At 37.7% G+C, this 17195-nt stretch overlaps 1 protein-coding gene across 4 annotated transcripts in view; it reads right to left on the bottom strand.

The window, feature by feature from the left end:
* nckap1 (NCK-associated protein 1) overlaps nucleotides 1–17195 on the bottom strand; it is a 153135-nt gene that overhangs the window by 53309 nt on the left and 82631 nt on the right. For all 4 annotated transcript variants that reach the window (XM_055637842.1, XM_055637843.1, XM_055637845.1 and 1 more), the window contains 8 exons: nucleotides 16611–16692; nucleotides 16440–16498; nucleotides 13892–14037; nucleotides 12265–12397; nucleotides 4875–4994; nucleotides 2807–2946; nucleotides 2096–2227; nucleotides 14–232 (listed from right to left, as the gene is read on the bottom strand). In XM_055637842.1, the coding sequence (XP_055493817.1) occupies nucleotides 14–232; nucleotides 2096–2227; nucleotides 2807–2946; nucleotides 4875–4994; nucleotides 12265–12397; nucleotides 13892–14037; nucleotides 16440–16498; nucleotides 16611–16692 (1031 nt within the window). The remainder of the gene's footprint in view (nucleotides 1–13; nucleotides 233–2095; nucleotides 2228–2806; nucleotides 2947–4874; nucleotides 4995–12264; nucleotides 12398–13891; nucleotides 14038–16439; nucleotides 16499–16610; nucleotides 16693–17195) is intronic.

Here is a 17195-nt window from a genome sequence, read left to right as displayed (position 1 = left end):
TTTTAATACTTACCAATTGGTGTATAAGCTAGTTATGGTAGGTTCACCATGACTATCTAAATGTTGCGTCTGTTGGAGAAGGACATTGTTAAAAACTCTGGTAATATCTATCTGCACATAATTTTCTATGGATTGAAGTACAGTCATGTAAGCTTTCACGCTTGTCAGGAGCTCGGAAGGCTTGGCAATCTCCTGTGTAGCTTGATTGTACATCGTCATTCCCACAATTGACCTGAAATTGAAATCCAAAATGCATGTCATAAAGTTAAACGATGATGGCGTGAACCAATTTTCTGCAAAATTATGAGTACAAAATTAAATTAAGTGAATGCTATTAAATGAACAAACGTGGATTAAATTAAGTGAATGCTATCAAATGAACAAATGTGGATAATACTCTCAATGACCATTGAAATTATTCCTAAGAAGATAAATACAAAAACTATTGAAGTCATGCAGTTCTTTCATTTCCTTTATATTCTCACAGTTAAAACCTCACTGATAACCCAAATAATCAGAAACAAAGTCCATCAAACTATATGCAGGATTTATTTTTAGACTGATTTCCCAAAATGTACAATTACAGATAAATGTATTGTGATACGATTCAAGTAGAACCTTTTTCAATCTTGAGGATAAACATACTATAAAGATCCAGGAAAAAGTGAAAATAGAAATACAAGTTTTACCTGTGTGTCAGTTTATTAAAAAAAAGTTACTTAGATTGACTGTGGTATCTTTGTGCCAAAGTGTTAAATTTCAGTTTAAAAGTTCTACTTTGTCTTTTACATACAAACCTAAATATTAAAAATGGTTGGATACTGAAGCAGAGATATTTGGTTGAACTATAACTTTGTACAAGGGTTAAGGTAGAGATGAATAATTTCTGCAAAAACAAGGCTCATTTTATGAACTCCCTCTTACAGAACTAAGTCTTCAATTTAAGAGTCCCATGAGCACTAGACACCTCACACAAATGATTACGTGGAGGTCTAGACATTACCAGTCCTGTCGTAGATTATGTAACCAGAGAGAACAATACAGTAGACCCCATACTTGCTGCCTTGAATTTTCAGCACAGCTTCTCAGATAATCAGCGAACTGGTCAATGTTGCTCATTTTAATTTAGGAGGCTGAAATCAGTTGAAACACCCTTACACCACTCACTGATATCAGCCAATTCACCACAGGAAATAAATCTACAACTTTCAGATCTGTACAACTATTTTAATTCACAAATGATTTGAGAATTAAGGGGCAGAAGTTTAGGGGTAACATGAGGAAGAACTTCTTTACTCAGAGAGCGGAAGCTGTGTGGAATGAGCTCTCAGTGGAAGTGATCGAGGCAGGTTTGATTTTATCATTTAAAAATAAATTGGATAGGTATATGGACGGGAAAGGAATGGAGGGCTATGTCTGAGTGCATGGGACTAGGTGAGAATAAGTGTTCGGCACGGACTAGAAGGGCCGAGATGGCCTGTTTCCGTGCTGTAATTGTTATATGGTTATATGTTATATGGTTAAATCAGCTGAGCTATTAAAGCACAGAGACACAAGAAATTATATATACTGAAATATTGGGCAAAACACAAAGTACTGTAGGAACTCAGTGGGCTAGGCAGCATTTGGGGAGTGAACGAACAGGTGACTTTTCAGGTCCAGACCTTCCTCAGGGAGGATGTCCATTCCCTCCCAGATGCTGCATGACTCACTGAGTTCTTCCAGCACTTGATGTTGAGCTATGAATAGTCCCATTTAAAGATAACCCTTCCAATGTTCTCCTTCTAGAACATGATGACAGACATGTACATGCTCTGAATTTTTTAAACTAACTGCAAGGACCAGTTGGTTGATTATTGATCTTTATGGTACGGAAATATCCACGGGTCTGAATGCACTCACTGGAGCCCAAAAAAGTGAATAAAAGTATGTGCTACCTCTCAACTGCATATAAATTAGTTCTTCAAAATTTTGACCTAGGGTTTAAAAGTGGACTTTTCTTTTTGCAATATTGCCCTTTTCAATTTGTTATCTTTAAATATCCCATGTTTCTCCTGTGCAGAATATTTCCTCCACAATCGTTAAATGTGCTTACTTAGTGAATCGGATTTCCAAATGTGAAGTAAGGTATTCTCGAGGTGTGAAGGTGTGCTCCCAGACCGCTAAATTAGGAACATAATTGATAGAGAAACAAAGCTCAGAGAGAGCAGTGTGTAGTTTGTCCAAACTGAAAAACAAAATTAAAACAAAATTAAAATGACAAATGCAAATTTATGTTGCATAACAACTTCCAGAAATCTCAAAATATTACAATTACGGTAAAATTGCTATATGAAATTAACACATACGCATCCCTTTCATGCATAGCTACAAACTGTTGGTTACCCCCCACACTGTATCAATTGAATTGCAAATTAGTTGCCTTCATTTTACTTTCATATTGTTTGTTTTCCTCATTGAAATAATTTAAATTTTGGGAGAAAAATTAAGCACTTTCTGATTTACATTGAAAATCATTTTCTCTAGAAAGTTACAACACGAGCAGAATGCTTTGGCCAGTTCAGGTTGTTTAAAGTTTTAATTAAAAACATCTATAAATGTTCTAAATATGGCATAATTGTTACTGAGCCTCTTAAATGAAAAGAGCTACTTTTGATTTTTAGAGCATGTAAGGAATTAGTACAAACTACAAGTCAGTTTACAACAAGAAATCAACCTTGAAAGTGGTATCTTTTCACAAGATAGTTTTTAGTTTTATGTTGGTAAAGAACATCTTGAGCTAAGAATAATGAGGAAGACTGCGCACTTTGTAACCAGTAGCCTGTTCTTTCTCATGCTCTCCACTCCAGGTTTTTCCCTTTCAGGTTCCCCTTTCTTTCCAGTTTGCTTTTTGGACTTTTTATTCACTGCTTGACTGATAGTCTTGGCACAATGTTTAGGCAATAACTATAAAACAAAAAGTGTAATCTTTAAAACAGGTTAAAATAAAAATGTCACAACCGGCAATATCGACATATTAATGGAGGTAGAATCCCACCAAATACATATGGATTTCTTTTAAATGCTAGCAAATTCTGATTTAATAGATTTGATTTTTTTTTTGCTTTGCACAGCATAGAGTTTGGTTCTCTGCTGAACAAATAAAAAGCTACTGTACATTAAGTAACAAAATTGACATTTTTCACCGCTTTCTTGACAAAACATGTTTTTTAAATTATTTTAAAATGCCATTTTAAGTGACTGTTTTTAGCATTCTCTGTTCTTCATGCATCATTTAAAAAACAAACATGTTAAATCTTAACTGTGCAATATGCACGTTTTGTTCTTTATAGAAACATAGAAAATATGTGTGGATCATCCAAAATCAGTACCCCGTTCTGGCTTTTCCCCCCACATCCCTGGATTCCCTTTGCCCTAAGAACTAAATCTAACTCCCTGGAAAATTGAAATTTCCCTTGTGTAATTTATTTTTCTACCAAATCAGCAAAATAGTAAGCATAAAGATGATTTATGGTCCTTTGCTGCTTCTCATTTGATTCCTCCCCTGATGCATTTTACCACACACTTTCATCATATCAACTAAGAATACAAAGAGAATCCTGCAAAGTGAATTTGGACTTAAAATATCAACAACAAACTGATCTACAAATGTTGTTGTCCTTAGCCGTTTGTATTTTCATAATTGCTGTTATTTTATGGTTAATCTTTAGTTTCAGTTTAGAGATACAGCATATACGGCCCTTCTCTACTTCGTCCGTACATGACAAAAAATGTTAAAACTAATCAACATCTGAAGGGGAACATTTCTGGTTAATTACTTCTCATCAGTTTAAAAAAATTTAAATAATTAATTTGCAAAGTTAAAAAAATTTAAACTCTCATCACCGATCATTGGGCCAGCCCTCTGGTAACTACTTTAATGCCATACCCACTATGTAATGGTGATATCTCATCACCTCTCTTGCTTCTGTCTTCCAGACTTGGAGGAGCCACAATTTCTTCCATTCAAATACTGTCAAAAATTCACCTATTTGCTTTTGTGGCAAACTATTCAGCCATTCCACAAATTCCATCCTCATCCTAATCCATTAATTTTTCTCAAAGAATAGTTTCTTTTCTCTATAATATTATCTGGCAATCCTTCTGACCATTTTCTGTTAAATCATTTTCCATTATCTTTGTTACCCATAGCCTCAATGAACTCAGTGCATTCCTGTTCAACCATAAATACGTGTCTTTCAGTTGCTTAATGATTCCTTTCCGTTTCAGTCCTTTGGTACTTCAAAGTATGCATCGCCTCTCCCCTTTGTCAATCGTACCATTGATGACAACAAATTAATTTCAGCCTCATACCATGAAATTGCCTTGCTCTCTTGCAAGAGGCTTGACCTCCTTTAAGACCGCACGCTAAACTCACTTACCAACATTTTGGATGTCTATCAAAAAAATACTAAGTGGCTGTTTATATTAAAAAAATTACAAATCTACATTTTGGATGTAGGCAATATTGACTCATCATGATAAACATCTGTAGTTTAACTAGAATGCCAAAGTAGTTTGAAATCTACAAGAACACTTTTCTGTGGAGTTGAGTCAGGCGACATGGATTCAGATCAGAAATATACTAATTGTGACATCTTCATCCTTTTGCAAAATCATCCATCTTATCATTTTAAGATTACTTTATTGGTGCAAATTACTGCACCCGACCAAAACAATTTTTTTTTAAGCATTTTAAAAAGTAACTGTGGTATTTACTGTCATGGATTTTTGAATATATTTTTGAATGCTGATAGGTGCATCAAGGAACTTCTAGACACAGTTTCTGCAAACTGCTTTTCTCCCAGATCTGCAAAATATAGCTGAAATCTTACCTGATCACTAAGGGTACACTGCTCCGTGCATATATCTGTTATGAGATTGCGGGCTTGCTTCGCCATTTCATCAAGGAACATGTTGCACAGTGAGAGACTACGATCTCCTATGTGATGCCTCTACAAGATCCAGAATTAATAAAAAACTATGAGTGTCCAATGCATTCTGAATATATACCGAATGATGAAAATGTGGGCTTTATCTATATGGGAACTAATGATACCATTTCAAATATACAAATAAACAGTTTAAAATTATTACAATTACTCATTCGTATGCACACCTAAAATCGCCGAAGGGACCAAGTGCTTAGCACATAACATCCGAGTGCCCAAATCAGAAATGGATCTCGAACCTATAGCTGCAGCATTTATTTTTGACATCAATTTAACCTAAAACTGACATCACTCGTTCAACTCCCAAAGATGCCTCTCCAAAAAAGTGCCTCACAAAGCCCAGTGACAAAATTAAATGGAATGGTGGCAAATTCAACATGGTTTCTCGTGGAAAGTTGAAGAAACATGGGTGGGGATGATCCATTAAGGACAAACAACTAGATCTTCTCCAAGGAATGCATTCGTTTGCGGTTTTCAAACTAGGCTAAAACATAAATAAACATGTACATTATTCTGCAGCTCAAATGAGAGGTCAGTTCAAGCCAGAAACCCACTGACTTCTGATTTCTTGCCACTGCCTATGCTTCCTTCCAGCCGGACAGTAGCAAATGCTGAATGGACCTATTACTGGTTACATCGTTCTTTTGAACAAATGACAAATTATAACTTCTGAAACTTTTGTGCGAGGCACAGATTGATTTAAGGGTCTGTACGTAGCTATACTGCAAAGATCTTAATCTCGCAACTAGATTAAATAATTTGAAAATGTCATGGCAACATTGAGCTAGGTGCAAGTATAGCTGGTCCACAAGAAACAAAATGCTGTTGTGGAGAGAAATGGACAGATTGACTGGAAATGGACATTTCGGACTGGGCAATTTCTTGGGGGGGGGGGGGGGACGGGGGGGGGGGATGAGATAAAATAAATATATAGGACTTTATATATTTGGTGGGAGATGAAAGTAAGGAGGAGGGGAAAGGAGCAATATTACTAGGGTGGTGGAGGAAATGTGTGCACGCCGAGGGTAGGGCTGAGAAAGAGGGGGGTGTTATTTGAAATTGGAAAATTTTATATCCATACCATTGGGTTATAAAGTACCTAACCAGAATACGAGGTACTGTTCTTCCAGTTTGCACATGGCTTCACTCTGGCAATGAAAATGGCCAAGGAGAGAAAGGTCAGTATGGGAATGGAAAGGCAAGCTTTTTGTGTTTTGCTCAAGATTCAACATCTGCAATCTCTTGTATCTCTAGGCTGCAGGAAATACAGGCAAATCACTCACTGCATGAAGTAGCTAAACAATCAAAGTGAACATTAGCTTCTGAAAGGTTCATCTTTTTAAATAAATTGGTTGGTCTTCAATTGGAGCAAACAGCTGTGTCCACATCCTAAATATTTTTTGCTTTGCCCAAGTACATACTTTCTATCTACTAAGCTTTACCCTATACTGGGCTTTTAATTCCTTAACTGAAAACCTTTTGCCAGTCAATAACTAGATCAATGAATCATATTTGGTTCATAACAGAGGGTGCAAGTGTCCTTTGGAAAATAACATTGCTAAAATAAGTGAAGCATTTGTTGGTTTTCTACCTGCTCTGGGAATGCTCAAACAAAAGAATGACCTCATGATCGATATAACAACAATACAGCATCTACATTTAATCAGGATCAAATGCCTTCATGCTCATTAACAGGTGTGGGAATTTACAACAGCAGTGTTCACCATCAACATCAAGTTATCTTCCACTCTAGCCTGGGAACAATCTTACAAAAAAAATCAATATGCTTCAATTCCAAAACAGAAATGCTGGAATTACTCCGCAGATCAGACCACATCCATGGGAAAAGAAACTGAGTTAACGTTTTGGGTCGAAGACGCTTTGCCAGAATTGGGAACTCTCAGCTCTGTTTCTTTCCCATCAATGTGGCCTGAGCTACTGAATATTTACAGCATTTTCAGTCTTTACTTTCAATTTCCGTGCCTCAGTTAAGCTTGAATAAGGATCCTTCTTTGAATACAAACTTTCTGTAGCAGAGAAAGTATAACAGAAATGCTTTCTTATTACTACAAAAATTGATGGAAGTGGGCACAGCAGTCTGTAGGGCTAGATACTAGACATACTAGATATTGTCCTCAAATCTATCCAAACTTCTACCTCAACATTAACTCACCTCAAAAGCTGTCTGGTTCCATCCTTATTCCTTCTTGCATCCCCCAATACAGCCCTACAATCTATTTCTGAAACTTAAATATGTCCGATACCATTTGTAGTTGGATTGCCAATGTTGGCCTCCCCAATTTTTCAATGTAATAGCTGAAAACCATCTCGAATTCTGAGGATGGTCATCAACGTATATACTGCACTACACATTAATATCACAAAAGCTGGAGTAACTCAGCGAGACAAAAGAAGAGCCTCGACCCATTCCTTTTCTCCAGAGATGCTGTCTGTCCCACTGAGTTACTCCAGCTTTTTGTGCCTCTCTTCAGTTTAAATCAGCACCTGCAGTTCCTTCCTACACGTTAATATCACAGCTCAGTTTGCAAGTGAGGCTATCAATAACACATTTCGCTACTAGCAAACCCTTCCAGAGACTTAATCCTTTAAGACAATCCTTTAAGGTTTGATTGTGTCTCCAACACTAGTCAACTTTTCATATTGCACTCCATGATTTTGCCCACCATCTCCCAAGCCATGCTTCCAAATTCTTCCAGGGTCATCCTTTTTCATCTTGAGATTGCTCCATTCTGATAAATATTGCTGGTTGCTTCTCAAATGTTCAAAGTACTTAAATAATTATAATGACTGTTTCTTAAATGCCAACATTTTGAAATTAAATACTTATGGTTAACACAAATCCTGTGGTATTCCTCATGAGTGGTTTGAAACATGACAAAATATTGCTAAAAAGATGATGCTGTGTTTAATAACCCCATTGGTTTAAAACCATTGCTTATGTACTTAGTATCTGATTGAAGGCAATTACAACAACTGTACATACTTGTAACTTGTGCCTCCAAGATAGATAAACCTCCTGATTGGACAAATTCCAGTTTAAAAAAAATGATGTTCCATCTGTGCAAAATGTAATGAATACTGCAAGGCACATAGCAATCTATCTCTTCGTTGTTCAATTCGACATCTTGACTGAATTATCCAAGGCACTTTGACCATCTTTAAATTCTGAGAAGCTAGATTAGTGTGGGACTTTACGATTATACTTCCCTTCAGTTGAATGTTGCAAGATGGCAGATACAAAAATCACATTTTCTCTTTAAAATGAACCAGTTTATGTAGCTAATTTAAGCAATTTGTCTGTCAGTGGAGATAATGCAGGTCTCCTAATATCCCATAAATCATCTGATACGATTTTGCAAAAAGTGGAACCCAGGCCATAAAATGAAAAGGCCATCCCTCTGATTGTATGGAAGACCAATTTAAGTTGTGAAACTTTTTCACATCACAGTCTTTAGCAGACGGCCATCAACTTAAGGCTCCGGAGTACCACTGTTACAAAGCCAGGATAAATGCAGAACTGTGGTGAAAGATCTCAGGGCATGGATAGGACTTTGAGCCCAAGTCAAGTGCTTATAGTGCAACAGGGTATTGTTACTAACTGGCGGCTGGGTGAAGGGCATTAATTACCAAAATAAAAGTTCATATCTGGCAGATGTTTGAGGCAGAAAGCAGAAGGCAGCATCAACAAATACACATTCTCTGTCTTAGGCTATATAAGTAAGTGCATCGATGATGTTGTTCCAAAAGCCACCATCTGCACTTACCCAAATCAGAAACCCTGGGTCAGACGGGAAATTTGTGCTAAACTCAAAGCACGGACCACTGCCTTCAACTCAGGGGACCCCAACGCCTACAAAGCAGCCAGATATGACCTCCGGAAGTCCATCAGGAAAGCCAAGAGAGTCTACAGGAACAAAGTGGGTTCTAATTACTACAGCTCTGACCCCAGATGCATGTGGAGTGGATTACGTTGCATCACGGATTACAATGGGAAAAACAGGAGCACTGTCCAGCCTACCTCTTCGCTACCGGATGGGTTTAACACCTTCTATGCCCGGTTCGATGCAAACACAGTGGCCACCATGAGTCGATAGGTGCGCAGGGGGACTACCTCACTGACCCTACAAATGGCAGATGTGAGGCGGTCCTTCAAAAAGGTCAATGACCGCAAAGCTCCAGGGCCGGATGGTATTCCAGGGCAGGCTCTGAGGGCGTGCATTGATCAACTGGCAGAGGTGTTCACCAACATCTTCAACCTCTCCCTGAGTCAGTCTGTGGTTCCCACCCCCTTCAAAGCATCCATCATTGTTCCTCTTCCAAAGAAACCAATAATCTCCTGTTTAAATGGCTACCGTCCTGTCGCACTGACATCAGTCATCATGAAGTGCTTCGAGCAACTAGTCAAAACTCACATCTGCTCCTCTCTCCCTGACACCTTGGGCCCTCTTCAGTTTGCGTATAGACCAAACAGGGCCACGGACGATGCCATCGACATGGCAACTCACACTGCGCTCACCCACCTGGACAAAGGGAATACATATGTGAGTATGCCCTTCATTGACTACAGCTCGGCATTCAACACTATCATTCCCTCAAAACTCATCCCCAAGCTCCTTGATCTTGGACTGGTGACCTCCATCTGTGGCTGGATATTCGACTTCCTGACGGGCAGGCCCCAGGTGGTGAGAATTGGCACCCGCACCTCTTCCTCACTGATCCTCAACACAGGCGCACCACAGGGCTGTGTGCTCAGTCCTCTCCTGTACTCCCTGTTCACGCACGACTGTACTGCTAAGCACAGTTCTAACATCATCTTAAAGTTTGCTGACAACACTACCATCCTGGGCCTCATCACAGACAATAATGAGACGGCCTATAAAGAGGAGGTAAAGGCACTAAACAGCTGGTGCCAGGAAAATAACCTCTCTCTCAATGTCAGCAAAACTGAAGAGATGATCATGGACTACAGGAGACAGCAGGGGAGTGGACACCTCCCCATCCACATCGGTGATGCTGAGGTTGAAAGGGTCAGCAGTTTCAAGTTCCTCGGTGTGCACATCACTGAGGACCTCTCTTGGGCACTGCACACGGACACAATAACTAAGAAAGCCCGCCAGCGGCTCTTTTTCCTGAGAAGACGGAGGAAGTTTGGCATGAACGCCAGCATCCTCACAAACTTCTACAGTTGGACCATCGAGAGTCTGCTGACGGGCGGCATCACAGTCTGGTACGGGAACTGTTCTGCCCACAGCCGCAAATCACTACAGAGAGTGGTGAAGGCGGCACAGCACATCATTGGCAACTGTCTCCCGGCCATTCAGGGCATTTTCCACAGGCGGTGCCTGCGGAAGGCACACAGCATCTTCAAGGACCACAGCCATCCAGCACGCAGACTGTTCTACTTGTTACCGTCAGGCAGACAATACAGGAGCATGGCTGCACGTACCACCAGACTTAAGAACAGTTTTTACCATCAGGCCATCAGGCTTCTGAACTCATAAACACATCATATATGTTGATTATTTTATTTATTGTTGTCTTTTACCTACCAATATCACTTTTGTCTTATCTTTTTTTAATCTTATTTTTATCCTTGTAATATCATTGCTGAGGTGACCAGTTGTCTTGTCAAACACATTTCATTGTACCGTTGACCCTGTGTTAACCTACATATGACAAATAAAACTGAACTGAACTCTGTCATAAAACATTTCTAAGTTGCCTTATTCATCCAATCTGTTCAGAATTCCTTCAGCACCCTATCAAAGACAACTATTGCAATTGCCATTTGATGATTAATGTTATGGGCTTAACTTCAATATAAACATGTTTGATTACCCTAGCGAATACATTGGTGGATCATAAGCCACACCATTCCATTAAGCAGTAAGTCATAAAACTTGTTCAAGTCCAAGGTGTAACCCACTGCTGCTGGATGTTCCAGCCTGCATTGACTGAGAAAAGGGTTGTGCTATTTTTTGGCAATTGATTCTAACTGGCAGACAAACTACACTGGGTTGGGTTAATTGGACGTGTTGATCAACCAAATGTCTGTGTCTGGAGCAAATGTCAGCATTTTCCAACCACTATCTTCATGTGCAATGGATTTCCCATATGGGAAAATAATAAGCAACAGGAATGTACAAAAAGCCTGACAAAGAAGTCTGACACAGATTTTTGTAATATCTGTATAAAAAGTTTAATGTTCAACCTTAATCTTGCCAAGCGGAGGTCATAATTAACCATTTACATGACTAGTTAACTTAAATCATTTAGTTCTACTGGTCATGATTCTTCAGACATAGCGAGGAAAGTTCCTTCATAATTTTTCTGCATTTTAGATATATAGGGTATAAAACATGCAGCAACCATCTAGACATGGTGGGCTCAATGATACTTTCCATAATGCAAATCAAATTGCAATGGTAAAGAGCCCCCTTGAAAATAAACTCCTGTCTGCCAAACTAACACTGAACTATTAAAGTGATGGAGCTTTGTACAATGGCAAATATCAATTAGCACAGATTGATTCAGATACTTTTAATCAAAACTGGGTATCCTTTAAAGTGGCTGACCTTTACAGCTCCTTCATAGATTAGAATTGGAGTTTTAGAGAATATAGTTATAAAAGTCAGTGTGACACTACTTATCAGGAAAGTAGTGGTACTAGTGAACTTGCTATAAGTCTTTTTCTTAAAGCCAGTCAGTCTTTACTCAAAGCCTTTTAACAGATAACTAAACAAAATTGTGTCGCATTTCCAAAGCAACTGTCCCCCCAAACCATTCACACAGGAAACATGTTTGCCCATGTCAATGTAACCGTATTAATAAAACAGTTGTAGACATTAAAGGTGGTGTTTATCAGGATGTGGAACTAAAGCAGTTCTAGTAGGTATTTGCCAGAGCTTTGAACTATGCATATCAACAGGAATGGTACAAAATGAAATTATAGATGACCAAAACAGAAAGCACCGAGTATATCACCCTTTTTTCCTACAATTTAGCCGACTGAACAGGTCTTCAACATGTGCTTTTTAAGTATAATTAAAAACATGAAGCTGCATTTTGACTTTACTTTTAACCTTCAGCCTTCTGAAAGGCAGAGCATTTATGGCTGAAGATTATAACTATGCTGTCAGACTTTATTGTTGAACTTGCAAAAGATTAACACAATACACCCGCTCCCCCAGATGAATCATGTGTGCACAAGGGCTACAGGCAGCAATGGAAGTCAGTCAGAAAAAAATCTTACCTCTTCGGGACACAGTTCATGAGTGCAGCTCATGAAATGTGTGCAAACCAGTGGGAAAGCAATTGAATATCGTGATTGAGAGGGTAATTCCAAACACTGATGAAACATCTTTTCAAAAGCACGACTGTAAAAGCTTAAGAGAATGAACACAATTTCAATATATTTACTAATAATTCCATAAACCCACAAAATATAGTAATTTACTTAAACCTCAACAAAAATGAAATTTCAGGCATTTCCTAAATCTGTTCAACATTATTCATAATAATAATTCATAATAATAATAATATTAACACATATAGGAAGTAATGTTGGTTACACAAAAAAGCTGGAGAAACTCAGCGGGTGCAGCAGCATCTATGGAGGAAGTAATTTCGGGCCGAAACCCTTCAGAAGTAATGTTGATGGGTTTAATTTCCTTTTTGGAAATATGCATATTTGCAAATGTTTCTAATGTACCTTTATTTGGACAAGAAATTAAAAATTAAGAGAGCACCAAGTTTAAGAAATTAGCAAGTGTGTGATGCCTGTTTAGTGCATAGGAGTTTTGCAAGATAAATCTGACATTTTAAATTTCATACAAGATGTAATTACATATTTTCCAGCTCAACAGATACATATTTCAAACAATCTTTTGACGCAAGAGAAGGGATGGTTAAGAACGAGGGTGTTACCACAGAGGACTGCACACTGAACTTATGTCTTTCGGTTTGAAACCAGTCAATAAGTTGGAAGTACGTGGATCAAACCTGGTGTAATTTGTGAGAACAAATGACAAATACAAATGTCCTTATGTAGTGGCAAGTCATTTCCTTACATATCAGGCAGAAGGCAGAAATCACAAAAATAATCACACGCACATGAACATAATTAAACAAACTGGGAGAAAAGGAGGGGTTGAGGTTGGGAAAAAAAATAGGGCCTAGAGAAATAAAGGATTGAACAATGGGGGAAATTAAGGTTCATGAATCTTATGGGCCTGTCTCACTTAGGCGATTTTTTGGCGACTATAGGCGGCGGCTGCAAAAATTTCAACGTGTTGAAAAAATGTTGGCGACAGTAGCGACAATTTTTGCTGTCGTAGGTTGTCTTAGGTTGACGTAGGTGTTGTTGTCACCTGGTGAATTCCATTAAAACTAGTCCCTGGCAGTCGCCTAAAGAGTCGCCTAAGTGGGACAGGCCCGTTAATGTTCCAATTATTCCCTCATTATGTCTTGGTCTAAAGATGGCACTACTGACTATGTAACACTTCCCCAGTTAAACATCAAAATATCAAGTAGATTTTTTTCTCATAACGCAACATTTTGATTCATGGAATCAAGAATGGCAGTACACAAACGTTTGTCTTATTGCAAAAAAACAGAGGTGCTATATTTAAATACTTCATACAATAACAAAAATAATTTTGAATTTTTTGCTTTGTCAAGCATACTGTAGAATTGATGTCAAGGTAAACAAATAGTTATTGCTTTTGTTCAAATGCAACACTTCTCATGGGTACATTTTTGGTGCCCCCCAAGTTAAATTCTTAAAAGACTGGCATATGTATCCGGGAGTATTTTCTGGTCTGCTTTTCGAGTTAGTAAAGTCAATTTGATTTATAAAATTCAAAAACAGAATAACTTACCAGAAGATTGAAAGATCTGAAGTTTCCACCAGCATTTCAACCAAAGAGTCTACCATTTTTGTGTGAAATGTAATAGTGTTCATCATTTTTCCTAACTCCTTGTGGTCTGATAGATTCAGAGAAGCTTTGGAAACACTGGTATAAGCCTATAAACAAAACAGGCAATTTTTTCGATTCAAATATGGTGATGGAGAAAAAACCTACAGTTAAAATTACTTTGTTAATTCAACACTTAACTACCCCAATACAGAATTGCGATCACTGCCGTGCATAGCATTGTAAGGTATGCCCGTCAGAAACCAGCATCAATGCGTCGCTAATGTTTTCGACGATTTAAAAAAATAAAATAAAATAAAACGGTTCAACTTGCAGAAATATGGTTCCACAAGTTACATGCAGTGCTAACAACGTAGCTATAAATACTCCAGCACAAGGAATCCCTTCTGTTGCCGTTTTGTTTTGAATCTTCCTAAACATATTCTACCACCTTAAAAGACCTGGGACATAGGTGTCTCATTGGTTGTATCAAAATGTATTAATTGACACTGTGAAATTTCATCTGCCATGTGTCAGATCGTTCGGAGTCTCTTTAGATAATCCTCAATCCATTCCACCGACACCCCAAATACTAAATTTGTGAAAATAACAAAAACGAATGCTGGAAAATCTGGAATAACAGCAGACAATGCTATAAATGCTCAGGTCAGGCAGCTTCTGCAAAGAACCACAGATAACATTTCAGACCAATGCTATTCCTACTTCTCAGACCGCAAACAATTTTGTCATCCACCCTTTGGTGCATTAACTTTAAAGTATTCAATTTTAGTGGCACTTAAAATGTGGCAGGAGGGCAGATACTTTTTGCAAGTCCAAATTCATGGTATTAGTTAATCTGCAATTATTTCAAGAGACAATTAAGTTAAGTTAAGGCAAATCTTGACGTTTTTTGATTGCTGTGAATTTACTTCAGCTTGTTAGCTAATTAACATTAATATCCAAAATAATCTACCTTAATTCACATCATCATAATCATAATCATACTTTATTGTATATGGTGTGGAACATGACATTAAATATAATGCTAGTAAGAGTGCTGTTATGATCTGCAGAACCAAAGAGGATAAATGATTAAAATTTCCTGATTTTAAATTGTCTGACAATAATCTTAGTGTCTGTAATAAGGTAAAATATCTAGGGCATATTATTACACAACAAATGACAGATGATGAGGATATTTATAGGCAACGACGCATGATGTATGTACAGGCGAATATTCTCTTGCGTAAATTTGGTGCGTGTGAAGATGTGGTGAAGATGTCGCTATTTAGAGCATACTGCACACCACTCTACACTGCGCACCTGTGGTCGAACTATGGAAAGACAAGTTTGCAGAGACTAAAGGTGGCATATAACGATGCCATAAGAACACTGCTAAGGAAATCTAGATGGTGTAATGCCAGTAATATGTTTGTGGCTGCAGGAGTCAGTACTTTAGAAGCTATCCTAAGACATCACATGTATAAATTCATTTGCAGGATAAATGACTCTAAAAAAGTATTTATTGTGGCCTTGTCAAACATAAGGGTTAGCACTAAACGCTACGAATCCCAGCTGTGGAGACACTGGTATCGTTGTCTCGTTGTAGGACATTGATCATTCTTTTAATCTGGATTTTTAACTTATGTATTGTGGGTTTAAAAAATATATAATTTATGATGCTTTTATAAATGATATACTAAGATTTTATATGTATTTATGATATTTAATATGCAATGCATTTTTTTAATGTAATGTTGCCCCTTGTCTGGACCTCGAGTCCGTAATAAAGTTTATTATTATTATTATTAGCCAAGTATGTTTTACAAAATACAAGAAATTTCATTTGCCATACAGTCATACCAATAAAAAGCAAAATAACACACAAAATACATTAACATAAACATCCACCAGTGACTCCTCCACATTCCTCACTGTGATGGAAGGGGGAAAACATTTTCAATCTCTTCCCTTCTTTGTTCTCCAGGAATTTAAGGATCTTTCTTTTCTGTGGTCAAATAGTTAATCAAAGTACCAAACTTTACATTGCCAGGATGATTGTGCTCATTTGTACTGTTTATAACATTAATTACAAATGTAAAGCAAGCAGAGGGAACATTAAGTGTATAGTCAAAGGTTATAATAATCTTCAACCCAAACATCAAGAAAGATGGGAACACAAGATATTTACTATTTAAGTTTTTCAGAGTAATTGTCCTCATGCTCTGGTTTTTAATGGCATATAGTGTAATAGCCGCGATAAATTTAGTTATCATGAAGAATGTTTGCACGATTTCCTAAAGTGATTTAAAAATTAAAAAAATGTGACATTAACTTTTACCTCAATTGTATAACAAATATTTGGCATTGATTAAAAAACAAAAGGGTGACACTTTGAAAAATTAGTTTCTGTGACCGATTATTCAACTAACTTGATCATGTGAATTAAAAACACAAAATAATAAACAGTCGGAGTAGGCTAATCTGTCCTACAAAAGCTCTCTGGTTTTACCTGCAGCCTGAACCAGTCCAGTCTCATTCCTCTGAAGTCAAATACTTCTCCATCTTCCACTGCAAATCCAAAGAAAATTTGTGATATTGTAATGAAAGGTTCTTTCTTGCAAAGGATAAATGTACTTTTATTCAGAATGAAATTAAAGTATATTTGAAATAAACACATCACCTTGTTTTACACTTAAGGAAGTCATAGTGTTTACAAAGGAACTCATAATGATGGATTCATCTTCTGGACACACCGAAAGATTCTAGAGTGGAAAAATTATAAAATATTCAATGATTTATCATGTTTACTGCGAGAGTAAAAACTTTGTGTGCTATCCTGTCAAATCATGCTATACATGTATAATAGTGCAAAACAAAATCACAAGGGTACAGAATATAGCGTGGCAATAGGCCTTTCAGCCCAACTCGCCCACACCAACTAACATGTCCCATCTATACTAGTGCCTGCGTTTGGCCTGTACCCCTCCAAACCTGTCCTATTCATGTACCTGACTAATTGTTTCTTAAATGTTGCAGTAGACCCTGCCTCAACTACCTCCTCTGGCAGCTCGTTCTGCACACCCACCACCCTTTGTGTGAAAGGTTCTACAGCAATATTTGAAGGTCGCAAGATCCAAAGGAATCAATCAACCTGTGAACTGAAAAACTACCAAGGCAAATTGAACAAAATACAAACATTTATGATGAATTTTCAGGTAGACCACCAAATCTACAACACGATTATTCTACGCAAGTGCAGGAATGA

The sequence above is a fragment of the Leucoraja erinacea genome, chromosome 7 (assembly GCF_028641065.1).
Source record: "Leucoraja erinacea ecotype New England chromosome 7, Leri_hhj_1, whole genome shotgun sequence".
Lineage (NCBI taxonomy): Eukaryota > Metazoa > Chordata > Chondrichthyes > Rajiformes > Rajidae > Leucoraja > Leucoraja erinaceus.
Note: the sequence above shows the minus strand (reverse complement) of the source record. Positions and strands in the feature narration are given on the sequence as shown.